At 56.6% G+C, this 27,775-nt stretch overlaps 2 protein-coding genes and 1 non-coding gene across 4 annotated transcripts; all 3 read left to right on the forward strand.

Moving 5' to 3' along the window:
* Nucleotides 1-2,495: 2,495 nt before the first annotated feature.
* CCNT1 (cyclin T1) lies at nucleotides 2,496-11,980 on the forward strand. The gene is made up of 9 exons (XM_054051570.1): nucleotides 2,496-2,730; nucleotides 3,984-4,065; nucleotides 4,449-4,577; nucleotides 5,384-5,444; nucleotides 6,627-6,689; nucleotides 7,419-7,464; nucleotides 9,476-9,639; nucleotides 9,983-10,053; nucleotides 10,430-11,980. The coding sequence occupies exons 1-9, from the start codon at nucleotides 2,558-2,560 to the stop codon at nucleotides 11,843-11,845; spliced, it is 2,205 nt and encodes a 734-aa protein (XP_053907545.1). The 5' UTR covers nucleotides 2,496-2,557; the 3' UTR covers nucleotides 11,846-11,980.
* A 1,016-nt stretch (nucleotides 11,981-12,996) lies between these two features.
* KANSL2 (KAT8 regulatory NSL complex subunit 2) lies at nucleotides 12,997-27,434 on the forward strand. Of its 2 annotated transcripts, none has more exons than XM_054051573.1 (10): nucleotides 12,997-13,053; nucleotides 14,243-14,501; nucleotides 16,152-16,330; nucleotides 16,870-16,984; nucleotides 17,913-18,080; nucleotides 19,143-19,305; nucleotides 19,765-19,861; nucleotides 23,064-23,317; nucleotides 25,515-25,733; nucleotides 26,639-27,434. In XM_054051573.1, the coding sequence occupies exons 2-10, from the start codon at nucleotides 14,251-14,253 to the stop codon at nucleotides 26,741-26,743; spliced, it is 1,551 nt and encodes a 516-aa protein (XP_053907548.1). In that variant the 5' UTR covers nucleotides 12,997-13,053; nucleotides 14,243-14,250; the 3' UTR covers nucleotides 26,744-27,434. The 2 variants fall into 2 exon arrangements, with proteins under 2 accessions (XP_053907548.1, XP_053907547.1); XM_054051572.1 differs by lacking the exon at nucleotides 12,997-13,053 and adding an exon at nucleotides 13,065-13,351.
* Nucleotides 19,922-20,050, forward strand: LOC128849513 (small nucleolar RNA SNORA2/SNORA34 family). Its single transcript, XR_008447426.1, has one exon. It is a non-coding gene; the product is annotated as a small nucleolar RNA SNORA2/SNORA34 family (small nucleolar RNA).
* Nucleotides 27,435-27,775: the final 341 nt, after the last annotated feature.

Here is a 27,775-nt window from a genome sequence, read left to right on the forward strand (position 1 = left end):
TTTTTCAGCCAATCCCGGTGTCAAGCAAAAAAAAAAAAAGAAAAATCCCCAAATCCATGGATTTCACACACAAAAAAATAGAGAGGAATGGACACAAGGGAGGGTGGGGGCACCCCCTTCCCAGTTGGGGGTAGCCCCCCCTCAAGGTATGGTTTGGGGGGTTGTGTGTCCCCTCAGGATGGTATGTTTTAGGGGTTGGAGGTGGCCCCCCCCTCAAGATGTCGTTTGGGGGGCTCATGTCCCCCCAGGATGGTGTGTTTTAGGGGTGTCCCTCCTAAAATGTGTGTGTGTGGGGGTTGTGTCCCCCCCAAATGATGTGCTTTGGGGCTGCCCCCCCAAAATATAGATTGGGGAGGTTCATGCCCCTCCAAATGGTGGGTTTTAGGGGTGACCCCCCCAAATGGTGGGGTTTGGGGGTGCCTCCCCAAGGCAATGTGATTTGGGGGTGTCCCCCTGCCGAGGGTGGTGTGGGTTGGGGGTTTGGGGATGCCCCCCACCCAGGAATAGCGCAGTTTTGAGGGGGTCTGTGCCCCCCCCCAGGACAGTGTGATTTGCAGGGGGACACAGACCCCCCCCCCGCTCCCCCCCTTTGCCAAAATCCCCCATGTGCCAAAGAGGGGAGATGGGGGCCCCCCACTTTGGTGGGGGGGGGTATCTCTCTGTCCTCCCACTCCGAGAAAGGGATTTTTCTGGGGGGGGAGGCTTTCTCATGAGCCCCCCCTCAAGGGAAAGGGTTGGGGGTCTCCTGAGGTACCCCCCATAAAAAGGGATTGGGGGTTTCCTTCCCCCTGCCCTAAGAAAAGGGGTTGGGGGTCTCCTGGGCCCCTCCAAGCTGGGGAATGGGTTGGGGTCACCTCCCCGCCTCCATTCCTCCCCAGGAAGGGGTGGGTGGGTGGGTGGGGGATGTCAGGGGTCTCCCAGCCCCCCCCCCCCCCCCCCCAAGGGAAAGATCAGGGGCTCTCCTGAGTCCCCCCCACCAAAGGAAAGGGGTTGGAGGTCTCCTTCCTCCCGCCAGGGAAGGGTTGGGGGGGGTCAGAGGTCTCCCAGCTCCCCTCCAAGAAAAGGAGTTGGGGGGGGGCTCTTGCTCCCCCCCCCAACCTTGGGAAGGAGTTGGGGGGATCTCTCAGCCCCCCCTCACCCCAATGCCAAACTGAAGTGCCGCCTGCCTGGGGGGGGAGTGCAGGCCCAGCATCTCAGCGCTCCCCCCCCTTCCCCAGCACCATGGGGGGGGGCGGCTTCGCCCCCCCTTTTAAATGCAAAAAAATAATGAAGTGACTTTTTTTTTTTTTCTTTTCCTTTTCCTTTTGAAGCAGTTTTGGGGTGAGGGGGGGGGGGACGACACACACTCAGCCTTGTGCCCCCCCCCCCGACCCCGCGCAGACTGAGGTACCGTGTCCGTGTGTACAGATAAATTATATATAAACTCACTTTGGATACGAGATGGGGCCTGGCTTCTGGGGGGGGGACATGCGGGGGGGGGGGGGTTCCAGGGAACTGGGGAGGGGGCTGAAAGCCTGGGGGGGGGGGAAACAGGGAACTGGGGGGGGGGCTGAGAGCCTGTGGGGGGGGAAAATCAGGGAACTGGGGGGGCTGAGAGCCTGGGGCGGGGGGGGAACAGGGAACTGTGGGGGTGCCTGGGAAGGGGGAAACCAGGAATCTGGGGAGGGGGCTGAGTGCCTGGGGGGGGGGAACCAGGGAGGCTCAGAGCCTGTGAAGGAGGAACCAGGAAATTGTGGGGGTGAAGGCCTCGGGCGGGGGGGGGGAACCAGGGAATTGGGAAGGGAACCAGGAAATCAGGGGGGTGAGAGCCTGGGGGGGGCAGGATTCGTGACTTGGGGGGTCAATATACACAGGGGGCGGGCTGAGAGGATGGGGCTGCGGAACCGGTGACTTTGGGGGTCTGAAATTTCCGGGAGGGTGGGGGCGGGGGGCGCAGAGATCGTGACCTCCTCCCACATCGCAGTGATCAGTGCGCATGCGCAGGGCCACTGAGCCCGCCCCGCCCTTAGCCCCGCCCCAGGGACGGCCAATGCGCATGCGCTCTTCCGGCCCCGCCCTGATCAACGCGCAGCCTCTCTGACCCTAGCCCCGCCCCTGCAGGGGCCAATGCGCATGCGTATTCGTATCCCAGAACCCTGCCCATCACCCTTTTGGCCACGCCCCCATCGTCATCGCTACCAATGTGCATGCGCAGCCCAGCACTGCCCCCGCCCCTTTGGCCCCGCCCCCGCTACAATTCCGACCAACGCGCGTGCGCATCTTTAGCACTGACCCCACCCACTTAACCCCACCCCTCATCAGCCGCGACCAATGCGCATGCGCATCGCTATCACTGAGCCCCCGCCCCCTCCACCTTTTTGGCCACGCCCCCGCCTCGGCCGCGACCAATGCGCATGAGCATCCCCGTCACTGACGTCCTTATCGCAACCGCGACTAATGCGCATGCGCTTCACAGACCCCGCCCCCGCTCTGTGACGCCAGCGTGCGCGCGCGCCGCCGTGCCCCGTGACGTCACCGCGCCCGTTGCGGCGGCCGCAGCGCGCGCGCGCGTTCCGCCATGGAGGCCTCGGCGGGCGGCGGGCCCGGCGGCGCGGGCCGGCGCTGGTACTTTACCCGCGAGCAGTTAGACCGAAGCCCCTCCCGCCGAGCTGGGCTCGACCCGGATAAGGAGCTCTCGTACCGGCAGCAGGCGGCGAATCTGCTGCAGGACATGGGGCAGCGCCTCAACGTGTATCCGGCCTCCGCCAGGCCGCGCGGCCTGCACCGGGGCGGGGTGGGGGGAGAGAGCGGGAACGGGGAGAGAGCGGGGTGTGGGGAGAGACCGGGATGGAACCGGAGCGTGAGGAGACACTGGGGTGTGGGAAGAGACCGGGATTAAACCGGAGCGGTGGGAGAGAGACCGGGATGGAACCGCAACGTGAGGAGAGACTGAGGTGTGGGGAGAAAGCGGGATGGAACCGGAGCCGGGAGAGACCGAAGCGTGGAGAGAGAGCGGGGTGGTGTGGGTGTTAGCATATAGATCTATAGGCTAACATGGGGAGAGACTGAGATAGAACCGGAGCGAAGGGAGAGAGCGGGGTAGGAACCGGAGTATGGGGCCAGAGCGGGGTGTGCAGAGAGAGCCGGCTGGAATCGGAGCCGGGAGAGACCTAGCAGGGAGAGGCCGGGCTCGAATCGGATAGCGGGGAGAGACTGGGGTGCAGGGAGAGACCGGAATTGAACTGGAGCGTGAGGAGAGATTGGGTTGTGGGGAGACATCGGGGTGGAACTGGAGCATGGGGAGAGGCCGGGCTGGAACCGAATCCGGGGGAGAGAGCCAGATGTGGGGAGAGACCGGGCTGGAACCAGAGCCGGGAGAGAGACTGGGCCGGAACTGGAGCATGGAAAGAGACTGGAGTGTGGGAAGAGGCTGGGCTGTACAGAGAGACTGGGCTGGAACTAGAGTGTGGGGAGAGCTGAGTGCGCTTTGGGAGCCAGGAGAACCACCCTGGGAGAACTGAGCCTGACCTGGGAGCAGGGAGAGAGCAAGCTGGAACTGGAGCGTGGGGAGAGCCAGGCCAGGAGGCTGGGAGAGTGAGACTAGAATGTGGGGAGAACCAGGAGTGGCAAGAGCTGAGCATGTTTTGGGACCCAGGAGAGCCAGATTCATCCCAGCAGTGGGGAAAGTGAAGTCCAGCCCGGGAGCAGGGAATGCTGAGAGTGTTTTAGGAGCTGCGAGACCCCAGCCCAGGAGTGGAGAAAGCTGAGTGTGTTTTGTGAGCTGGGAGAGCTTGGCCCAACAAGCGAGAAGAGCTGGTGGGATGTCTGGAGAGCCGGAGCTAGAACTGGAGTGTGAGGAGAGCCAGACCCAGGAGCGGGAAGAGCCAAGTGTGTTTTGGGAGCCTGGAGAGCTCGGCCCAGGAGTGAGAAGAGCTGGTGGGATGTCTGGAGCTGAGGGTGCTGCTCAGGGATGGCCCCGTGCTTTTCCTTAACCGCCCCACCAGCTCCCAACTTACCATCAACACGGCCATCGTGTACATGCATCGCTTCTACATGGTGCAGTCCTTCACCCAGTTCCACAGGAACGTAAGTGTGCCGGGGCCTGGCGGGGTGGGGGGCACCGGGAACCCCCCTTCACGGTTCTGCTCTAGCCACTGCGAGGGGGTGACACAGTGGATGAGGAGGGGGCTTGGGAAAGGGAAGGGAGGTTGTCACACGAGACCCTTTCCTTCCTGGTGGCATTTGGTTGTGCGCTGGCTTCGTTTCCTGGAGGAATATTTGTTTCAGACGTGAGAACTAGCTGGGTTAATTTGTTTCCTTGAGGAATATTTGTTTTGGATGGGAGAATTAGTTGGATTTATTTGTTTCCTCGAGGCAGATTTATTTCAGATGTGAGAATTAGCTGGATTTATTTGTTTTAATCTTGAACTTACTTACTTTATTAAAACACCGTTGTTTTTTCTCTGCAGTCAGTGGTACCGGCAGCTCTGTTCCTGGCTGCCAAGGTGGAGGAGCAGCCTCGAAAGCTGGATTATGTCATCAAGGTAGCCCATGCCTGTCTCCATCCCCAGGAACCTCCTCTAGACACCAAGAGCGAGGTAAGTGTCCCTCGAGAGCGGAGGGACGAGGAGTGAGAATGGCGGAAGCCTGCGGCATCCCGAATCGCGTGGCTACAGCATCTCGTGAAGTCGGGTTTGGCAGGACCCGCTCTGTAAGCGAGCGTCCACGTCCCAGGATAGTCAGAGCTTGCTTTCGACTGCTCTGATGCTGCCGCCTGAAGCTTTTAGGCTTCTGTACAGCAGGAGGTTTCCCTCTCTTGCTCTGTGGTGGTCTCTCCTCCCTTCTCCTCTACTGTGCTGCTGCAAATGTGACTCGGGTGCGCTGTGTCTGTGTGAAACGTTGCTGAGGAGGGCACAGATGTTGGCAGCTGCGATTGAGCCGTGCCTGTGGCAGAGCAGGAGCTGGCACGCATGGTTTGGTTTGGTTTGGTTTTGTCTGTGTACCTTTAATGCTGTTAAGAACATTGCCCACTCCCTATCTCTCGAGACAGAGCCTGTCTTACCTGGAACCAACCCTGTAAGGGGCAGCTCAGTCCAGGAAAGCTTAATAAAAAATGGGTGATTCCTCTCTGGTAGTCGTCCCCGTGCGGTGCAAGGGACCAGGACTGAGAGGGCCACTGGATCTCGAAGGAATTATTCCCTCGCAGTGGCAGGGAGTGGGGCTGCCTCAGCGCTCTGTTTTCTCTTCCCCTGGCAGAAAATCCATGCCCGTTCCCCCAGCGCAGAGTGGCTAAAAAGATTCCCCTTTGCTTTTTTTGCCTCCCTGAGGAAAAGGGGGTTTGAAATGTGCAGGCTTTATCTGGAATGCCTCCTCGTGAGTAACTTGCCTGTCCTCTCAACCCCAGGCTTACCTGCAACAAGCCCAAGACCTGGTCATTCTAGAGAGCATAATACTGCAGACCCTGGGTAAGTTTTTCAAAGCGGCCGGGCTGCCACATGAATCCGAGACCCAGGAGTTGTTCCGCAGAGCGGAGAGCATAACCACTCAGCCTTCTCCACAACCGGAGGGCAGATGTACGGCTGGCCAATGGGAGAGCAAGAGCCCAGGCAACAAATTCCATTTTTTCACACACCCACTCCTTTCCTTTTCCTTCTTAACATCGTTTTCTGCAGGTGGAACTCACATTCAGAGAAATTAAATCACGGAAGCGTGGCTTGTCTTCTTTCTTCGCCCTCCCACAGCAGGTTTTGTTCTGTTTAGGTGCCAGTCTCTGGCCTCTGTTGCTCTCTTGAGCTCGGGAGTGGCTGGGAAGCAGTTTGCACTGCGAGATGTCACACAAAGCTTGGGCTGAAAGTTAAGATTTTGATCAGATAGCTGAATATGGGGGAAAAAAATAAATAGCAACAAGTTTGGGGTTTATTTTTTGAAAGTAGAAGCCGGAGCCAGCACTTGGGGCTGTGGCTGTTGGGTCTGGTACTCTATTCCTTTCTACAGTGTACTTTTACTCCCTGTTTGTACTGACACGGGTTTCATTCCAGAGGGACCCCAGCTCTGCCCGGACTCCCTTCTCCAGTTGCCTTTTTTAACATCCCAGTTCTTCCAGAACATTCCTCATGGGAAGAACCAAATCTGTTGCACACATGGACCGACTGGAATCCTTTTTTTTTTTTTTTCCCTTTTAAAACGTAACACCCAAACTGAATAGGAAACCGAAGTGAGGATGAAGTTCAATTGTCTTTAGCGCTGCAGGCTCCTTCAAAGGGAAAATGTCTGCTTCCTCTTAGCTTTTTGGGTGACACAAATTCCTTTGAGCAGATGCCATTGTCTTCTCCTTCCTCCCAGCTGCTGTAAGAGGCTTTGTCCTGCTATTTTTACAATCCTTAATAGTTGTTTTGTTTGCAGTGAGGTTCTTCTGAACGCAGAAGTCCTTTAGCTGCTCGGAGGTCTGGCAGCAGCAGTGACCTTTGGGTTTTGTGACCTGAGTCTTCTGGATACAGGAAAATGGTTCCTTTATTCCTGCTGGCCTCTGAGCAGAGCCAGGGCTGTAGGAGGGAAGGGGAGAAGGCCTTGTCCCCCAGGAGCAGGGAACGTGAGCTTTGGGGATGCATTGCTGCTTTCCTGATGTCCATATGTCTGTGTTCCTCCAGGTTTTGAGATCACCATCGATCACCCCCACACCCACGTGGTGAAGTGCACGCAGCTGGTGCGAGGTGAGCGGCGTGCTCGGGCACTCGCGCCTTCTCCTCCGCGTAGCGAGAAGAGCTGTGAAAATCATAGAATGGGTTATGGATTGGGTTGGAAGGGACCTCAAAGCCCAGCCAGTTCCTCCCACTGGCTCAGGGGACACCTCCCACTGGCTCAGGGGCTCCAAGCCCCATCCAGTCTGGCCTTGAACCCCTCCAGGGATGGGGCAGCCACCACTGCTCTGGGCAAAATCCTCAAAATGAAGAATTTTTTCCTAAGATCTCATCTCAATCTCCCCTCTTTCAGCTGAAAACTGTTCCCCCTCATCCTCTCCCTGCACTCCTTGATCAAGAGCCCCTCCCCAGCTTTCTTGGAGCCCCTTTCCATACTGGAAGCTGCTCTAAGATCTCCCCACAGCCTTCTCTTCTCCAGGCTGAACATCGCCAACACTCTCAGCCTGGCCTGCACCTTTTGTAGTGCTCAGCCAAGAGCTCGCCTGCAGTCTCTCTCCTTAACAACCATAATGAAGGTCAAAATAAAGGCAGTTTCAAATGCCTGATGCGATGTCGTGGCTCTGACAAACCACGCAGAGCTCACTACCTGCAGTAGTTCCTAAACTCCTTCTTTCCATGGCGTGGTCGCATCGTGCTGGGTATTTTATGCGTGGGGTGGTGAGAGGCCCGTGGTTCTCAAAACATCACAATATTGGTCGGGATGTGCAGACTAACGCCTCGCTTTCTCGTTTTCTCTTCCAGCCAGCAAGGACTTGGCACAAACTTCCTATTTCATGGCTACCAACAGGTTATTATTTTACAATTGATTCATATTTGACGGAGGGTTTTATCTGGTGCTGCTGGTGACCCGGGGTGTTGATTGGCCTGTGAGCAACTGAGCAGCACTGGTTTGTTTCGGGAAGAACAGGAATCCTTTCTCCTTTGAGCTGCTGGTCTGAATTGGCCGTGGAAGCGAGGGAGATGGGATGCTCAGGAGCTTCACTTGCTTGCTTTTTGGGGAGTTAGGCAGTTGGGAAAGTTAAAAAATCAAACTGAAACAAAAAAGGAGACTGGAAATGAACCATTTTTACTGAATTAGGGTCAGAGGGAGAGTTTTGCCACTGAACCAGGTGCTGTGCAAGTTGTCAGCCGGTTCAGTCCATACCCTGGAGAAGGTGGATCTCGAGGATAAAGGGGTAAGAAGGGGAATTGGGTACAGGCATAAGGCATTCCAAAAGGAAACGATTGTGTAGGTTGTGTGATAGGACTCTGTGCTGTAAGCAGAGCCTTGGAAAGGAAAAAAGATGGGGGTTTTTTTTCACCCTGCGGGGTCTGCGTAGCTTTGTCCTGAGGTTTTCACCGATAGCAGGCCTTGTGTTGGGGCTTCTGATGCTGAAAACTGAATTTCCTGGATTACCAGCTTCAGGCGAATCGTGGAGTTGATGTTTGGCACAGACCATGGCAAATATTGTGGTGTTGAGAAAGAACTTGCAGAAGTGAAAGGAGCGGAGGAAAGGGTGGTTCAGGAGCTAGCGCAGAGGAAGCTGCAGAGTCAGAGAACCCTTCCAGTGCTTCCGAGCCCTGAACAGCCTCAGGCGAACCTCCGAGTGGCACCGTGTGGGTTCCCTGTGTAAATCAACGTGAAGGGAAGGTGGTTGTGGTGGTAATGTGTGGGTAAAGGCATCCTTGAAACGTGTTTTATCCCTGCAGCAATCACTGCATACCCAAGGAATTACGAGATTAAGATTGTAATTGAAAGAAATCCGTGTGGAAAGTACAAAACGCAGCCGGGCAGCCTCAATTTTGCCTTAAAGTCATGCCATGGAGCTCCAGATGAGGGTGCTGAGGGTTTATCAGATGTTGCTACAGATGCTTATATTCTGCTTTCTTCTGGCATCATTTTGGGGCAGAGTTTAGGCTTTTTGTGCACCTGAATGTCGCTTCTTGCCTTGGCAGACCCTATAAGGGCTCTGAATTCACCAGGTGTGGCTTCTCAATGTATGGATAAACAGTACCCATGAAACAGCTTCTGACTGGCTGGCTGTAGGTGCCTCTCCCTGTTCGCTCTGCTTTGCATTGATGGACCAAGGTTTAATAACCAGAGTGTGGCACAGGAATGTGGTTTGTGCCATCCTGTGGCTGCACAGAGACACTCTAAGCCCTGCTTCCTCTTGGAAAGGGCCGACTCCTGAGCGTGGCAGTGGGCAAATCCTGCGCTCGGCTCGCTGTCGTGTTTCTTGAGGCTTAGTGGACCTCACGTTGCTGTGGGGAGAGATCTGAGTGTTTGCTTAGTCCCATCAGTTCTGTTTTGAGGGCTCCCAGCACTGACGTCTCAGCTGTAATATGGCAAATTAATTCACTAATTAAAGGACTTGATAGGTGTCTGGATAGTGTTTCCAGCACTCCTAGGTCACACGGTGCTTCTCGCAGCCGATGCTTTGCCTAAAACTCATTTGGGAAAGCCCAAACCCTTCTTAAAAGCTGAAAAGGGTCCGTTTGCTCCTTGAAGTTGCACTTGGAAGTGCCTTTGAGTTCCCAGAGCCCATGGCAGCGGCGCTAGGGGTTGGCAGGGAACCCAGCCGCTTGCTTTCTCCCTCGGAGAAACCTTCGGCAGGAGCTACAAATCCTTGAGCTGCTGAATTCCCTGGGGAAGAGCAGGGAAGGAACCAGCACGTCGTTGGAGTTGGGATAGAGACACTCGTAACAGTAGGGCTGTACTGGGAGAGGAACAGCAGGGACTTCCCCACCATGTGGTCTGAGTGCCGGCGTTGGGGCTCGGGAGTTGATGGCTTTCTGTTTCTCTCTCCCGCTGGTGTCAGCCTGCACCTGACCACCTTCAGCCTGCAGTACACCCCTCCCGTTGTGGCCTGCGTCTGTATCCACCTGGCTTGTAAGTGGTCCAACTGGGAGATCCCAGTCTCCACGGACGGGAAGCACTGGTGGGAATACGTTGATGGCACTGTAACTCTGGAGCTCTTAGATGGTAAGTTTTGGACCGAGGTTTTGGAGCGAGGTTTTCCCTTCCCAAAAGGCTCTTCCATTATTTTGGCATCTCTCTTCCTGGGTCTGCCATTCCAATGCGGCCATCGGCCGGGCTCGTGGACTCCAGGATTTTGGGTCTCGCCAAGGTTTCCAGGGCAGCAGAGATGGCAAAAGGCGCAGAGTGAGAGGAGTTGAAATGTGATCAGGGATACCAGCTCTCAGTATTTCCCCTCCTGGAGTAGCTCCATCTCCCCGGTAGCTCCATCCATCTGTGTAGGGGGTTGCGTTGACGTTGTCCCATCCGCCTCTGACCCCTCTTGCCTATGTTTGTGTCTCCTCTGCAGAACTGACTCATGAATTCCTGCAAATTCTTGAGAAAACTCCCAACCGGCTTAAACGCATCCGGAACTGGCGGGTAAGAACCTTGCTTTGGGGTATGGGTGCTTGCAAGAGAACACAGGCTCCGGTTTCATCCGTGTCTCTGGAAGCACTGTGGAAGGCAGTGTCCGAAGGGCTTGCGTGGTGGGGGAACAGGAATGCTGCGCGTCTGCAAAATGTTTTGGCACTTGAGTTCCTCTGTTCTGAATGAACTCTGTGGAGAACTTGGGTTGAAACTCATCCGGCAGCCCCGCTCCCACAGGTCGGATCCTTTCCCACAAGGAGAGACGTGGGCAAAGCGGATTTGTCTTAGTTTAACTGAGTGCATGCGCGTCGTACAGGGTGAGCTGTTTGCGTCACCCCAGCTTCGGTGCTGGCCCAAAGGGAGTGACTGCTCACTGATTTTATTCCAGGCTTCTCAAGCAGCCAAGAAGTCCAAGGCTGATGACCATGGTGAAGACGAGAGCCTCTCGGAGCAGACGATCCTCAACATGATTTCCAGGAACAACAGCTCGGACATGAACATCGCTGGATTAATGAGCATGTCGACATCCTCGACTGCCGGAGCGGGGCCTTCTCTGACGGCCACAGCGGACTCTCCCAGCGAGCAGAGCAGTGCGGATGTATCCCAGACTGACCACTGGCATCCTCCAGCCAAGCTGGACATCAGCCAGAGTCACAGGACTAACGAAAGCTCTTCGGCTGCTGAGCATCCGTCGCAGCAAGATGGCGCTGGCTATCAGAAACACCCCAGCAAGAACGCTCCGTCAGCCAAAGTCTCGCTCAAGGAATACCGGGCCAAGCACGCCGAGGAGCTGGCGGCGCAGAAGCGGCAGCTGGAGAACATGGAGGCCAACGTGCGCTCTCAGTACGCCTACGCCGCGCAGAACCTTCTGGTCCAGCAGCAGCGGGAGAGGGAAGTTCAGCAGGACAGCAACCCCTCTCCCATCATCCTCAAAATCCCCATTGGAGGCCCTGAGAACCCCGAACGTCCTCCTGGGCCCGAAAAGGGTGACAAAGCCTCGGCTCTGAAGCTGAGGCTCCCGGTGGCGAGTGGAGGAGATAACAGGCCGCTCCCCTCCAAGCAGGAGGAGATAAAAATGCGGATCAAGATGCCAACCGGTGCGGACAGGCATGGCTCTTCAGATGAGAGCAGCGCCAAGAACCGGGAGCACAAGGAGAAACACAAGGGCCACTCTTCCAACCACCACCACCACCACCATAACCATCATTCTCACAAACACTTGCATGCCCCGCTCGGCGTCGGCCCCAGCGCCGTGCCCGGCAAGCGGCCGGGAGACTCTAAACATGGTGGCCCACCCGGCTCCCTGCCCCACAAGAGCTACGGGCCCCTTGGCTCCTCATCCCGCAAGAGGCCCCTGCCTGAGGAGGCAGCAGCCGCGGCCCACGACCACCAACCTAAAGTCAGCAAAGCCTCCAAAGGCCCCGGTGTGCCGTTTCCATACCCGCACCTCCCCGGAGGGGTCCATCTCCCGGGGCATGGCTCAGATACGAGCAATCTTCCTTTATCCCAAGCTAACAAAGCTCGGGGTACCCACAGCAAATCGGACAAGGGGCCCACAGGGGCCAACGGGCACAACGCCAGCCAGGCCAGTGACTACCAAGATACGGTCAATATGCTGCACTCGTTGTTGCACGCGCAGGGCATGCAACCTACCCAGCCCTCCACTTTCGACTTCCACGCTTACGGCGAGCTCTTGAATCCCCGCGCTTCCACCAGCTCCAGAGCCGCCACCAACACGGACAAACCCCGGCCCCCGCCCCTGCCCTCAGAACCCCCCCCTCCGCTCCCCCCTCTCCCCAAGTAACAAAACCCCTTTTGACTACTGAGTTTGTAGAGCCCGAGCCTGAAGCGGGGGCCGAGGAGGGCTTTGTTCCATCTTCACTGCCTCACGAAGAACTATTTTATTATATTATAACTTTTATTATTGATTATTTAGAGCGCGGAGTTGTTGAAGCTGTGAAAGGATAAGAAACCCTTTCTCTGTTCCTTGCTCTCTCCTCCTTTGCCTTCCAGTTCCCGGCTGGAAGCGGAGCCCCCTCTGGTGAACAGACGCTGAGGGGGGACTGGGAGGTATTTAAAAATATGTCAAAAAAAAAAAGAATTTAAGGCGTTTTACAAATAATTTAAGCAGTAACTTATATCTTAGTGCTTTCTTCATTTTGATTTGATGGGGGATCCTGGCGAGGCGCCGGGAGGGTGGTACCTTTCGTGCTCTTGGCAGTGGAAAGTGGATTGAGGAGGTTCTGCTTGAGCTGTTGGTGGCACAAAGTGGATTGAGGAGGTTCTGCTTGAGCTGTTGGTGGTGCAAAGCGGATTGAGGGGGGCTTTGGTGGCTGTGGGGTAGGAAAGGAGTGCAAGGAGGGGCTGAGAGCAGAGGCTCCTTGGGCTGTGGGGTGAGGGAATCTCAGCTGCTGCGGCAGCCGGGCAATGGGGGCAGTCCCATGGGCGGGGATAAACTGGAGAGGGGCAGAGTTAGACTGGACATAAGGAGGTATTTCTTCCCTATGGGAGAGGGGAGGCCCTGGAACAGGTTTCCCAGGGAAGCTGTGGCTGCCCCATCCCTGGAGGCGTTCAAGGCCGGGCTGGATGGGCCTCGGGCAGCCTGAGACCGTGGGATGTCCCTCCCCACGGCGGGAGGTGGGACTGGATGGGCTTTAAGGTCCCTTCCAGCCCAATCTAGTCTGGGATTCTTTACCGCCACACCGCTAGGGGGGCGGGGCTTGTCCCTGCGGAGTGACAGCAGGCTCAGCCAATCACATCTTATCCCCGCCCACAAACCACCAGTTGATTGGCTGTCGTGCTGACCAGTCCCGCCTAATCCCCGCCCCCACCGCTGATTGGCAGCCGAATTGACCAATGAGCTCTGTAGCCACGCCCACAACGCTGTTTGACGTAAGAATTGACCAATCATACGGCCACGCCCCATTTCCCGACGCTGATTGGCTGTCCCGCTCGCCAACGAACGGTGGGGGGAGGCGCGCGCTTCAGGCAGCAGGGAGACTCGCCGGCGAGGTAAGATGGCGGCCGCGGGGCCCTTGCGGAGCGGAGCCTTCCGAGCGTTTCACTGCGGCCTTTCCGCGTTCTCACGGGGCTCCTCCGCCCCGCCTCGCCCTGAGGGAGTCGGATCCCGCCCCGCTTTTCGCTCCGGCAGCGCTGCCCCGGCCCCGTCGGGAGCGGCGCGCACGCTCGCCACCAGCGGACAAAATGGCGGCGCGGGGGCGGGGGGAGAGGAGCGAGTGCGCTTGCGCGGGGCGGTGGAGCACGTGGGGAGCACCGGGAACGGGCACCGGGATGCAGGTGATGGGCATGGGTGAGCACCGGGGCACGGATGGATACCGGGAACAGGAACGGGTACCGGGAGCACGGTTGAGCACCGGGAAGCGGATAGGTACCGCGATTCAGGGGATGGGCACCGGGAGCGCGGGTGAGCACCGGAAGGAGGAACGGGTACCGTGGGCACGGTTGAGCGCCTGGTGCAGAGAGTGAACACCGGGAGCAGGGATGAGCACCGGGACCATGGACTGGGCAAGGTCAGGCAGGAGTGTGAGACAGGTGCCGGCGCCGTGAATGAGTACCGGAGACGTGGGATCGGCTCCAGGATCAGAGCGTGGGCACCGGGAGCGCGAATGAGCACCGGGATGCAGGATACGGGCACGGATGAGCGCTGGCATCCGTGGGATTGGCACTGGGAGCAGGGACTGGCAGTGGGACCACGGATGAGGATTCAGGAGCACAGCTGGAATGGTTTTAAGCTGAAAGAGAGGAGATTGGGATGAGATCTTAGAAAGAAATATTTTCCAGTGAAGGTAGGGAGGCCCTGGCCCAGGGTGCCCAGAGCAGTGGAGGCTGCCACATCCCTGGAGGGGCTGAAGGCCAGGTTGGATGGGACTTGGAGCCCCTGATCCCGTGGGACGTGTCCATGCCCATGGCAGGAGGTGCAACTGGATGGGTTTTAAGGTCCCTTCCAACCCAAACCATTCCAGGATTCCATGAACAGTTGCTAGTTCTGCTCATCCCCCACCGATCCGTCCAATTCAGCCCAGCTCAGTGAGTGGCATCCCTGCCCATGGCAGAGCATGGAACTGGATGGGCTTTGAGGTCCCATATAACCCAACCCATTCCATATGTTCGCGGAGTTTGCTTTTCCTTTTTATCAGCAGTTTGTTTCGTTTCTTTTAACTGTTTTTTGTCTCTTGAGCAGGTGTTGGTATGAACAGGATCCGGATCCATGTTCTGCCATCCAGCCGAGGCCGCCTCACGCCTGTGCCGCGGCCGCAGGAGCCACTGTCCTGCGCCTTCACTCAGCGCCAGTGCTCCCAGCCACGCCTGGAGGGGCAGGAGTTCTGCATCAAGCACATCCTCGAAGACCGGAGCGCCCCGTTCAAGCAGTGCAGCTACATTTCAACAAAGAATGGAAAGCGATGCCCAAACGCTGCGCCCAAACCGGAGAAGAAGGATAGGTGAGTGCCTCTGTGTCTTGCTGCATTCGTTCTGTGCTGTGCAGAATCAAAGAATCGTAGAATCCTGGAACGGTTTGGCTTAGAAGGGACCTCAAAGCCTAGCCAGTCCCACCTCTGGCATTGGCCGGAACATCTCCCATTGGATGAGGAGTCTCAAAGCCCCATCCAGCCTGGCCTGGAACCTCCAGGGATGGCACAGCCACCACTGCTCTGGGCAGCCTGTGCAAAATCCTCGTAATGAAGAATTTCTCCCCAAGATCTCATCTCGATCTCCCTTCTTTCAGCTCAAAACCATTCCACCTCATCCTCTCCCTGCACTCCCTGATCAAGAGACCCTCCCCAGCTTTCCTGGAGCCCCTTTCGGTACTGGAAGCTGCTCTAAGATCTCCCGCAGACTTCTCTTCTCCAGGCTGAACAACCTTAACTTTCTCAGCCTGTCCTTGTACGGGAAGGTGCAGGTGGGGTCTAGGCTGTCTCCTTCACCCCCTGTCCTTCAGACAAGCAGCTCCCGTTTCCTGAAGTGTTTTTAAGCATGGAAAAGACTGCGTGGATTTATCTCAGTCCTGCAGGACTTCTGTGCCATCAGGAGGTGGCTGCAGTGATCCAGAGCTGTCATACGAGCTGTGTGTGCGCCCACGCTGTGCTGCAGCTCCGCTCAGCCCAGGAAATTCAGCTCAACGCTCGTAGTCCTTGCGGTTAATCCTCAGCACAGACACTCTGGTTCCCGGTTGTGTGGAGTTGATGACCTGGTTGTGTTCCTTGTTCCTTGATCTGTACGAAATGTTCTGACTGCGATGGGTGGAAAGACCTAGGAACAGCGATCGATACTCACTACTTGCAGCGATGGAACACAGACCTACATTCACCTGTGTTTCATTCGTGGAGGTTATGGGAATATGGACACTGATGGTTTTGATTCTGCCCTTCATTCCTTTGGGATAAAAAAGACCCACGCAATGAGGGCCTTTGTGCTTAGCGTGTAAATGAGAGCTCAGCATGAATGTTTGGAATCAGAAGAGCTCGCCTTGCAGGCTTTAAGAAAAAAGAGAAGGCTCTGGAGAGACCTTAGAGCAGCTTCCAGTACTGAAAGGGGCTCCTGGAGAGCTGAGGAGAGGCTTTTAACCAGAAAGTGCAGAGAGAGGATGACAGGGAACAGTTTTGGCCTGAAAGAAGGGAGATTGAGAGAAGATTTAAGAAGAAATGTAAGAAATGTTTTGCTGTGAGGGTGGGGACGCCCTGGCCCACGTTGCCCAGAGAAATGGTGGCTGCCCCACTTCAGACAAGTTTTCAAGGCCAGGTTGGATGGGGCTTGGAGCAACCTAATCCAGTAAGAGGTGGCCCTGCCCACGGCAGAGGGTGGAACTGGGTGGGCTTTGAGGTCCCTTCATATCCAACCCATTCTGGGATTCCATGAAGCAGCTCTCTGCCCGCTGCTCTGCCTGCTGGCTCCACTGCCACAGGCGGTGTTTTGGCCGCACAGTATGGTCTGCGAGCTATCCCGGGCTCTGGCAGTTCAGAGTGGTGCCTGCAGTCGTGTTTGTGGAGGGGATGTGCTTTCTAGGTGCCAGAGAACGTTTCTCACGGCATTGCTTGTTTGTTTTGCTGGCTGAGGGCTCAGAATCATAACCAGGTTGTCATTTCTTCCTGCAGCACGTCGTTCTGTGCCGAGCACGCCCGTAGGAACGCGCTGGCGCTCCAGGCTCAGATGAAGAAGTCCAATCCTGGACCTGCGAGTGAAACTCTTCTTTGCCAGCTTAGCTCTTATGCTAAAACAGAGCTGGGCTCCCAGACCGCCGAGAGCAGCCGCAGCGAAGCCTGTCGGATCCTCGGTAAGAACTGAAAGTGAGAAGTAGTGAGAGAAGACCTGGAATTCTCTGGTTTGTGTGGAAATGCTGAGAATATTATTTCTTATATCCAGTATGGGAAAGAGATTACAGGGGTCTGTGGGTAGCAGATCACATTCTGCTCGCTCTGGCATGCCCTGCCTGCTGCTGAATATAGACGTGTCACACCACCAAAATCCTGCCAGTTCCTTCCCTTGCAGTTGCAGAGTGGAAGCGCAGCGGGATTCGCTCTCTGCTGCGTCAGTCTCTAGTGGTGTCTGTCCGTCCCCATCTCGCAGGGTTGCTCCGTGGGGGCAGGAGCTTTCCCCCCTCAGGAGCTCAGCTGTGCAAAGGTGGTGGCTTTTGTGTTGTTCCATGTCCTTTGCTGGCACCGTGCTGGAGAGAAGTTTCTCTTGATACGAGGCAGAGCTGCTTCACTTCCTTGCGGCTGTGGAGCTGAGCCCCTGAGCTCTGTCCTGTGCCAGAGCAGCGAGTTTTGGGGCGCAGGGCGGTCTCCTGTCACTCCAGGTGATTTCTCTTTCCAGATGAGGACAGCTGGAGCGATGGCGAACAGGATCCTATCACAGTGGACCAGACATGGCGAGGAGACCCGGACAGTGAGGCCGACAGCATCGATAGCGATCAGGAGGATCCCTTGAAGTGAGTTGGACGCTGCTGGATGCGTGCAGAGTGTTCTGACCTTAGTCTGGTGCCGGGGGGAGATGGCATTTCTGTTAGAGAGACGATACCGATGGTGTTGCAGTTGGAATTTGTGCTTTGTCTGGGTGTGAATGCTTAAAAGTTTGGGAGAAGCTCAGTGTGAGTCAGCCAGTTGTGCTCACAGCCCGGAGAGCCAAACCATTTCTTGGCCTGCATCCAAAGCGGTGGGAGGGGATTCTGCCCCTCTGTTCTGCTCTTGTGAGACCTCACCTGGAGCCCTGTGTGCAGTTCTGGAGTCCTCAGCACAAGAAGGAGATGGAGCTGTTGGAGCGAGTCCAGAGGAGGCCACGGAGATGATCCGAGGGCTGGAGAACCTCCCATACAAGGACAGGCTGGGAAAGTTGGGGTTGTCCAGCCTGGAGAAGAGAAGGCTCCCCAAATTGTTTAAGAGCAGCTTCCAGTACTGAAAGGGCTCCAGGAAAGCTGGGGAGGGGCTCTTGGTCAGGGAGTGCAGGGATAGGATGAGGGGAACAGTTTTGAGCTGAAAGAGGGGAGATTGAGATGAGATCGTAAGTAGAAATGTTTTCCGGTGAGGGTGGGGAGGTTCTGGCCCAGGTTGCCCAGAGCAGTGGGGGCTGCCACATCCCTGGAGGTGCTCAAGGCCAGGCTGGATGGGGCTTGGAGCCCCTGATCCCGTGAGAGGTGTCTGTGCCCATGGCAGGAGGTGCAACTGGATGGGTTTTGAGGTCCCTTCCAACCCAAACCGTTCCAGATTTCCATGAACAGTTGCTAGTTCTGCTCATCCCCCACCGATCTGTCCAATCCAGCCCAGCTCAGCCTGCACTTCCAGTAACATTCGTGCCATTTGGTCAGAGCAGCCCTGTGAGATCCTTGGAAACCTCACCCCGTTTCTGTGGTTGTTTTTTAGGCACGCAGGCGTGTACACAGCCGAGGAGGTGGCTTTGATCATGCGAGAGAAGCTGATCCGCCTGCAGTCTCTCTACATTGACCAGTTCAAACGCCTCCAGCACCTTCTGAAGGAGAAGAAACGCCGGTACCTGCACAGCCGCAAGGGCGAGCATGAAGCCATAGGCAAGTACAGGGCCAGGCAGTCACCGGACTGGATTCACCCCCATGGGCACGGCGCTTCTCTGTAACACGTGCACATTAAAACACTCTGTGTTAAAAAAATATGGGGTTTTGCCCTTTTAAAAGCAGATTTCAGAGCGATGCAGTCTTGGTAAGGGTGAAAATCACTGTAGGAGTCAAACTTGGTTTGAGAAGGTATTTTTGTGTTTGGCCTCCTGACCGGAGATCGGTATTGTCTGGGTTAGAAAGGGTTGCAGGGTTTCTTTGGTCTTCAAAGTTAGCAGCGTCGTCAGGAAATGAGGCTACAAAGTGAATTCTGAGACAAAAGTTCTTTTTTTGTAGGGGATTTCCTGTTCTTGGTTTTATAAACAACAAAACTTATTCATCTGTACGGCTCCGTCCATGTTGGCTGAGGTTTCTTGCGGCGTATTCCTGCTTAGCACGGGTGCAGCTTTCCCTTGCAAAAGCGTTTCTGCTCTGCTTGGAATCCTCCCTGTACGGCACACGCAGAGGCAGAACCGTGCTGTGCGGCCGACGGTGAGGACCGCGGCGAGCAGAATGCGGTCCGTAGTGCAGTCTTAGAATAGCTCGTCCTGGAAAATGGCCTGGGTCAGCTCTGTCTCTGGTAAAAATAACTGCAGGCTTGGTACATAACAATTTTGTAGAGCTCTTTTTAGCAAACGGGTGATAAAAAGGCAGATCCCGAGCATTGCCCTTTAATTACAGCCCAGAGCGCGTAAGGGAAGCTTCCAGAACTCGCACAGGAGCGAGACTGTGTTTGGCAACTTGAATTCTGCCTACGGGAATCACGAGAGACTTTGCGGAGGCCAAATGGTTTTAAAACCGCTCTGTCAGCCCAAGCACAGCTGATGCACACGGATAGAAGTCAGGATGGAATCTGCTTTGTCGGCTTCTTGTGTAAGCAAGAGACGTTCCTGTTCATACACGCAACCCTACGTGGTGATGTCGATGCTGTTAGAGGTGTTGGAGCTCCTGACTGCTGGTTTTAGACATTCTAGTGGCAGTTGGGGTGGTGGTTTCTGAGCCTTCTCTTGTTCCCCACAGGCAGCAGCCTCCTGACGGGCCCGGAGGGACTGATGGCCAAGGAACGGGAGAATCTGAAGCGCCTCAAGTGTCTGCGCCGCTACCGGCAGCGCTATGGCGTGGAGGCCCTGCTGCACCGGCAGCTGAAGGAGCGCAGGATGTTGGCGACCGACGGCGCTGCCCAACAGGTACAGCCAGTGCCTTGGGGTTGGTGTTATCACCTTGCTGGGAAGAGGAGGCTCTCTTCCCTTCTTGGGAGCAATCCCAGGCCAGGTCCGCTCTGGCCCTGCCGGATTATCCCTTTATGCCAGGATGTGAAGATTGGGGAGTGCCCCACAGCCCCATTCTAGAACACCTCCTGGGGCCATGCTGAGAGAGTTGGGGTTGTTCAGCCTGGAGAAGAGAAGGCTCCAGGGAGACCTTAGAGCAGCTTCCAGTACGTTGAAGCAGAGCTGGGCTTTATTATCTTATCTGTCTTTAATGAAAGCTTGAAGTGGAAGGACCCGATAAGGAGTGAGGCTCTGCTGGAGTGCACCGAGTGTGGTCTTGGCGTGTTTGTAAAGCAGGATGCGAGTGTTGTACAGCCAAGGGGGTTTCTCCGGCACAGAGCTGGCAACAGCGTGGATCTGAGCTCTGCTCTCTTGCAGGCGCACACCACCCGCTCCAGCCAGAGGTGCTTGGCCTTTGTTGATGACATCCGCTGTTCCAACCAGTCCCTCCCGATGACCCGGCACTGCCTTACGCGTATCTTTTGATCCATTTGGGCTGCGCTCTGACCGTTTGAAGTGTGTTGGATCCTCTTTTCTGGCCCTGAATCAAGGCCGTCGGTTTGCCGTAGCCGTTGGTTTCAAACAGGAGCCCAAAGGAAACATCTCTTGGTCTGTTGGCTCTCCTGTCTCCATGGAATAGCCAATTCGTTTGGGAGTGACAAAAAGCTGGCCTTGTCCTCACCTCTGCCTGGGCAGGTCCTGCTGCAACCGTTGTGTGGAGTGCTGGCCAATCCGAGCATCCAAACGGGGTGGATGGTTCACTTGGAAGCGACCAGGGAACCTCACAAGGTCCAAGTGACGCTCCAGCTGGATTCAGGATGTGTGAAAGTGGGGTAGGAGCAAGTGTGCTCTTGGTTTGGCTGCAGGTGTTGGGTGCCAGTAGTATCTGTGAGCAGGATTTGTGAGTCCTCCTGGGAGGGAAGCTGGTAGGAGGGGGTGGCTCCCTGCTGAACCATGTCTTTGGTGATTTTCGGGAGGATCTCAGAGCCCTGCGTTCAATTCTGGAGTCTTCAGCACAGGAAGGACGTGGAGCTGTTGGTGTGAGACCAGAGGAGGCCACGGAGATGATTGAGGGCTGGAGAACCTCCAATATGAGAACAGGCTGAGAGAGTTGGGGTGTTCAGCCTGGAGAAGAGAAGGCTGCAGGGAGACCTTAGAGCAGCTTCCAGTACTGAAAAGGGTTAGGGGGTGCAGGGACAGGATGAGGGGGAACGGTTTTGAGCTGAAAGAGAGGAGATTGAAATGAGATCTTGGGAAGAAACATTTTCCCATGAGGGTGGGGAGGCCCTGGCCTAGGTTGCCCAGAGCAGTGGGGGCTGCCCCATCCCTGGAGGGTTTCCAGGCCAGGTTGGATGGGGCTTGGAGCCCCTGATCCAGTGGGAGGTGTCCCTGCCCATGGCAGGGGGTGGAACTGGATGGGCTTTGAGGTCCCTTCCAACCCAAACTACTCCAGGATTCCGTGATCTGAATTGAGGGAGCAGTTTCTGGCCTGTTTTTGGTTGCCATGGCCCAGCTCCGTCTCCTTTTACTCCTTAAAAGCTTCGCACAGGTGTGTGTGAGAGCAGCCTCAAGCTGTTTGACCTCAAACCCTCTTGGCTTTTCCAGGGCCAGCTCTGAAATTCCCACTGGGATCCCCCCCTGCTCAGGGATCGCTGCCTCAACATGGGATCCACCAACGAAACAGATCCGTGCATGCATTCGTGGTGCTCTTGTCCAAGCGGGCTTGGGCAGATGCGTCTGGGAGCAGGTTTGGATCGGGTTGGAGCTGCGTTAGCTGCTGTTGCTGGGCTGAGTCAGGAGAAGCCTGGGTCCCAGAGTGGAGCTGGCAGCTCAGGGAGGATGAGCTCTTTGTTTGAGCTCTTGATTGTGTTTTGTTATTGAAGTTGGCAGAGTCTCTGTGCAGGGAGCAGCTTAGAGAGCCGGAAGCTGCCTTTTGTTTCTCTCTAGCGACCATCTACCTCAAAATAAAGGCAGGAGAACCACCTCTAAAGCACTCAGAGCCAGTTGCTGTTGGCAGCTGGCTCGTGGGGACTGGAGCAAGGAGAGGAGGGAGTGGAAAAAGCGATGTCTGATCTCTTAAGGTCAGAGCCATCAGCTGGCTGGCTTTCACTGACACAAACAAGGTTTTACTTTGCCGATACCATCTGTAGCCCATGCTGCTCTTGTCAGGAGGCTCTTGGGCTTTGTTTGCTTTTCAGGAGCCGGATTGTTTGTCACGATGCATTAAAGGGACCAAATCCAGCTGGGCTGCTGGGCTCCAGGTGGAGCGTGTGATGTTGTCAGCTTGGCAATCAGTGCCTTTTGGCTACTGATAAAGTCAGTGCTTGAGCTGGGAGTCCATCAGGGAGATAAAAATGTGACTTCCCCACCCCGCTGTTCGTACTGAGGCGCTGCCCTGGGGGCTCTGCAGGGTGAGGCTCCCCACAGCCGGCCAGGAATCCCATCATGGAATCATTGAGGTTTGGAAAAGCCCTCTAAGCTCACCCAGTCCAACCGTCAGCCCAACCCCACCGTGCCTGCTAAACTATGTCCTGAAGCTCCACATCTCTATGAGTTTTAAACCCGTAAACCCCTTCAGGGATGGAGACTCCACTGCGTCCCTGGGAGTTCCCAGTGGTCCCCAGGGTTCACCACGCTGCCAGTAAAGACATTTTTCCCCAATATCCAATCTAAACCTCCCCTGGCACAACTTGAGGCCGTTTCCTCTCATCCTATCGCTTGTTCCTTGGGTGAAGAGACCAACACCCACCTTACTCCAACCTCCTTTCAGGGAGTTTCAGGTATCTGCACGTTCACAGAGCAGGGAGGAGAGGAGGAAGGATAAATCTGAAACTTTGACAGCTTTGGAAGGTGGGTTAAACTTGGTGCCTTGAACCAGTTTGTGCGGTTTGGGGTTTTTTCTTGGCTGCGCTCTGTGTAGAGGAAACGGTGATACGAACCCCGCCAAGGTCAGCAGCAGCTGGACAGTTGGGTGGATGGGTTTGGTGTTGAGGTATCTGACCTGAAAGCCTTGGAATCCACTTTGGCCACAGCCTCAGGTTGTCACTCTTTCAGGGCTGTCAGCAAAGTGTTTGTGGAGTCGCTCCCACAGGCTTGGTGTTGGGTCTGGGCCGGCTGTTGTTCCCCAGGGCTTCTGGAAGAGTGTGGGCTTGCATCTGTCACTCCTCTGTGAGCTCAGTGTGATCAGAGCGGAGTTTCTGTTTGTGATTAAAGGCAGGAAATCCCATTTACACCTCGAGCAGGAATAGGTTTTCCATTGGGAAGGAAAATGCACTGAGAAGACAGAAGTACCGGAACAAAACTCCTGGCTGTGGAGAAAGCATTGTGTGTGCTCACATCTCCGCTGCGTGTTCCACGTTGAGGCTTGGGCTGATGTTTCTCAAAAGGGCGTGAGCCTGTGTTTGGAATCCCTTCCATCCAAGGATCCACAGGTGTTTTACAGGGATCCAGCCGCATCTCCCAGTCCCCACTGGGAGCCTGTGCCTGTTGTCCCCATTTCCCATCGTGCGAGTAACGCGGCCCGTATCTCCAGGCAGTTGAGATGCGACTCTGGAATCAGGACCTTGAGGAAAAGTGAGGGGGTTTTAACACTGTTGAGTGAGTGGGGAGCGTTTCTGCCTCTGAATGTGTCTGTAGCTTGGCTGCTGTGCCCGTTTTCCTTGACTGCATCTTCCCAGACATCTGTCAGGACACGAACCAGACGCTGTTCAAGCCCTGCCAAGGCTCCGAGGAGGTGCCCTGCAACAAACCCGTTCCTGTCAGCCTCTCCGAGGATCCCTGCTGCCCGCTGCACCTCCGCTTGCCTCCGCAGATGTACGTACCCGAACAGGTCCTTGCTGTCCCCGAGGAGCTGGAAGCTGCTCCCACCGACCTCTACTTGAGCGCTGCCGAGCTCCAGCCCACGGAGAGTTTGCCCCTGGAGTTCAGCGATGTAAGTTGGAGCAGTGTGTGCTGCAGATTGTGGTGTTGCACACAAGCTGCCCTGCAGGAAAATGTCCCCTGGATGTTGCTCATTCCTTTGTATGCCATGAAGCCACACTGAGATACCCGGGAAGCACGTGGCAGGGCGGCTGCTCCCCACGTGGAGTTGAGCTCCAGGAAAGCTGGAGAGGGGCGCATAAACAGGGAGTGCAGGGAAAGGACCCGGCGGAATGGTTTTGTGCTGGAAGAGGGGAGATTGAGATGAGATCTTGGGAAGAAATTCTTCATGATGAGCATTTTGCCCAGAGCAGGGATGGCTGCCCCATCCCTGGAGGTGTTGAAGGTCAGTTTGGATGGGGCTTGGAGCCCCTGATCCAGTGGGAGGTGTCCCTGCCTGTGGCAGAGATGGGACTGGATGGGCTTTGAGGTCTGTTTCAACCCAAACCATCCCATGGTCCCATGACTCTGTAATAGGAGAGCACATGGGCATCATGTGAAGTCCCTGCCTCGCAGCACAGACAGCCTGGAATTGGTTTTATTCTCGCTAGCTCGGAGAAGCAGAGTCTCTTGAGGAAGGTTCAGGAATGCAAAAGGTTTGGGAGGAGTTTGTTTCTGCGCAGTTAGCGACTGCTCCTTCCGAAGGGCTCTGTGCTCATTTAAATCCCTATTTAGGGGCTTTTTAAAAAGAGGATTTCCTCCCCCCCTCTTCTTTCCCATGAGGAATCCATGAGGATTTTAATCCCCAGATTATTCTGATGTCAGCACTTATGTTAAGCCTGCGTGCCTAAAATCCTCTGGGATTGGTTTTGTGGCCATTTGGAGCTGCTCCTCTGGACCAGGGGCTGCTACCTTCAGTGATGGGATGCCCCCGAGATTCTTGAGCACCGCTATTGGGAGGCAAATCCCACTGCCACCTTGGAGTTTGCTGCTGGAGGAGGGATTGCCGGCAGCGATTAACACAGGAGGGGCTGTGGAGTCAGGCTGGGCCCAGGTGGAGAGAATGCTCTCCCTACCTTCAGTGCATGTTGGAGCAGATCCTAGCTCTCCTTCCCGTGCTCTGGAAACACCCTTTGTGGGAGAGGTGGGTTTTCAGGTCAGAAATGAAAACCAGAGCTGTTCCCTTCCCTCAGCCTGACTTTCAGAGAGTGCCCAGCCCTGCACAGAGACCCTGGGGGCCTCGTTCCTGCCCCATATCGTGATCTGGGGCTCACGGTGCCTCAATCCTGCCCCAATCTGGGATGCTGGGTACCTCATTCCTGCTTTGTTCCCAGTCTGGGACACTGGGTACCTCAATCCTACCCCAATCTGGGATGCTGGGCGCCTCACTCCTGCCCCGATCTGAGAAGCTGAGTGCCTCGCTCCTTCCCTGTCCCCAGTCTGGGACACTGGGTACCTCAATCCTGCCCTGATCTGGAATGCTAGGTGCCTCATTCCTCTCCCGTATCCCAGTCCAGGGCCCCGTACCCCAATCCGTGTCTGGATGTGACTGCAGGCTTTCTGTGTGAGCTCTGCGTCCTCGGCTCAGAGGGCTGTGGAGCTCCGCCAGTGTTACTGCTGTGCAGGGCATCTGTGTTGGATCTGGCATCACACTAGGCTCATAGCACACCCCTCGTGAGTTGCAGACACCTCGCCAGGGTGTCAAACACCCTCCTGAGCCAAAACAAATCCTATCCTCTTAACGGCAGCCTCGCAGGACTCCTGGAATCTCAGCCTCGCAGGAATCCCAGCCGCTCGCCGCAGCAGGGTTGTCTGCAGCCGCAGCAGCAAGCAGGGTGATGGAGGAGGAAGTCAGAGTTGTCAGGGCAGACAAAGGGCGTTGTGTGAAATCCTAGGAGAGGGCTGGCTGCTCCAGCTGCCCTGAGGAAGGCAGATTGGGACCCTTTTGCATCCCTCCTGGCTGCAGCTGGGATGCATCTGGTGAAGCGCATCCTGCTGGACTCCAGAACTTGCAACCCCCACCTTGTTTTTAGTGGGAGCGCAGCTGCCTGCGTGGATCCCGCCGTTACTGGAGGAGATTCCTGGCTGCCGAGGCTGGGAATCGCAGTGACATGATGCCCGCTGCTCTGCCTTCTTCCTCCCATGCCCCTAAAGCCGAGGAGCAGCCTGCTCCCACTCCTGCCCCACTGCTTAGGGGGGCTGGAAAAGGGCTACAAGGGTTTCCACCACCCGCTCCTTTGCTGAGCCTCTCCTGGTGTTTTCTCTCCTAGGACCTGGATGTGGTGGGAGATGGAATGCAGTGTCCCCCATCCCCGCTCCTCTTTGACCCCTCCGTGGCCCTCGATCCATCCCTCCGAGACATTGCCGAGGCTCCCATAGACATCCTGGCTCTGGAGGAATCTCCACATCCATCCCTCCCATCGCAAGCGGTGCTGGGGAACGGAGGGAGCTCCGCGGCTGCAGAGTCAGCGGCTGAGCTGCCTGCACAGGTACAGCCGGGGCAGCGCCGGCAGCTCCCAGCACCGCGCAGGCCCCACGGCACTGGGAGATGAGCCTTCATCCAGGGAAATTGTGGCTGCCCCATCCCTGGAGGTGTTCAAGGCCAAGTTGCTGGGGCTTGGGGCAGTCTGAGCCAGTGGGATATGTCCCTGCCTATGGCAGGGGTTCTGAATTAGATGATCCTTAATGTTCCTTCCAACCCAAAATATTCTATGATTGATTCATCCCCGTTTGCCCCACAGCCGGGCCCTGGGGGGTTCCTCTCCCACACAGCGGAGCTCAGCCCATGCCTGGATGGCCTTAGGAGTGGTGAGGGGCTGGAAGCCAGAGCTTATTCCTGGTGGCCGCCTCTTCTCTGTGGGTGGCTCGGTGCCACCCTCTTGCCGTGCGTGGGCTGGGTGTCTGGGAAGCGGTGGGGACGTCTCGCAGGCTTGGAATCCCGGCTGGCTCCCATCTGGGGAGGTGAAGAGAAGCTGTTGCTTTCTGGGCAGAACAATTCTGCCTTCCGAGCCTCCGTCTGCCCTCACAACTCCCTCCCCTCATGGCCCATACGGAGTCTGGGGCCACCAAGGGCACAGAGTCTCGTCTTTGGGGGTGCCCTCACCCGCTCACCCTGCATTCCCAGTGCTTCCAAGGAGTCCTTGCAGGAGCTGAGAGTTGGGGTGGGGGGACCCCAATCCCAGAGCCCCCCAGGCTCTGGCTGAAGACCACTGGTTTGCCGTAGCCATTGGTTTCAAGTAGGAGCCAAGAGGAAACGCCTTCCGCTCTGTTGGTGCTCCTGTCCCTGTGGAACGTCCGCTTTGTGTGGGAGCAACATGAGGCTGTGCTTGTCGTTGGCTCCATCCGGGCACATCACGCCACAGCTGGCTCACCGTCCCCTTTTTGTCCCTTCCAGGATCCCATGCCGATGGCAGCAGGACACTCGGCACCTGGCAGTGACAGGCAACCGGAGGAAGCCACCTCGGCCAACGGGAGCCTGGAGCCGGCACCCATGAGCTGAGCCCGGTTGCTCCCAGTGAATCCTCATGGTGGGACACGTGTGGGAATGGCACCTGTGTCCTTGCCAGCAGGAATCTGGTGTCCATGAGCTGAGCGCAGCCGTGCATCGCGGCTCCTCACACCTGGTGAATCCTCACGGTGGGATAGGTGTAGGAACGGCGCCTGGAGCCGGCGTCCGTGAGCTGAGCCCAGCTTTGTGCCGCAGCTTGATGCTCCCGGTGAATCCTCGCTCCTGCTGAATCCTCCTGGTGGGAGACACGCGTGGAAATAGTGCCCATGAGCTGAGCCTGGCCTTGTGCCGTGGTTCCATGGTCCCGGTGAATCCATGCTCCTGGTAAATCCTCGTGGTGAAACAAGTGGGAACGGTGACCATGAGCTGAGCCCGGCCTTGTGCCGTGGCTCCTTACTCCCGGTAAATCCTCATGGTGGGACACTGGTGGGAACGGCACCGTGTCTTCGCCAACACCGGCTCCAGCCAGAGCAGCAGGGTTGGAACCCCAGGACTGAAGCCGCTGAACCCTCAGTTGTGGGAAGAAGCCGTGGGGGCTCCTGGTGCTGTGGGGCCTTTGCCATGGGGAGCAGCTGATGCCGCTGTGGGACTTGGGGGGTCTCCGAGGTGGGGACCCCACAGTGGTTTTGGTCTGAGGGAAGGGAGGTTCCCCCTATTGTATCCCCCATAATAAAGTGGTAGAGGGGAGAACAATTCTTCCTGTGCCCTGCGGAGGAGGAGGTGAAAGATGGAGGTGCCCTGGGGGGGCTTGGGGGTGCCCAGGGGGCCATGGGGAGGTGTGGGGATGCCTGGGGGGGTGGGCTGGGGGATGTCTAGGGGGAAGTTGAGGGTGCTCTGAGGAGTTTTGGGGTGCATGGGGGGGTCAGCAGGGGGGGGGGGCTGTGGGGTGTTCTGGGGGTTTGGAGGTGTGGGGGGTACAGGAGTCCCTGGGTTGTGGTGGGGGTTGTATTGGGGGATCCTGGGGCTTCAGGGGTGCCCAAGGGGGGGATGTAGGGGTGCCCGGAGGGGTCTGGGGGTGCTCTA

The sequence above is a fragment of the Cuculus canorus genome, chromosome 29 (assembly GCF_017976375.1).
Source record: "Cuculus canorus isolate bCucCan1 chromosome 29, bCucCan1.pri, whole genome shotgun sequence".
Classification (NCBI taxonomy): Eukaryota; Metazoa; Chordata; class Aves; order Cuculiformes; family Cuculidae; genus Cuculus; species Cuculus canorus.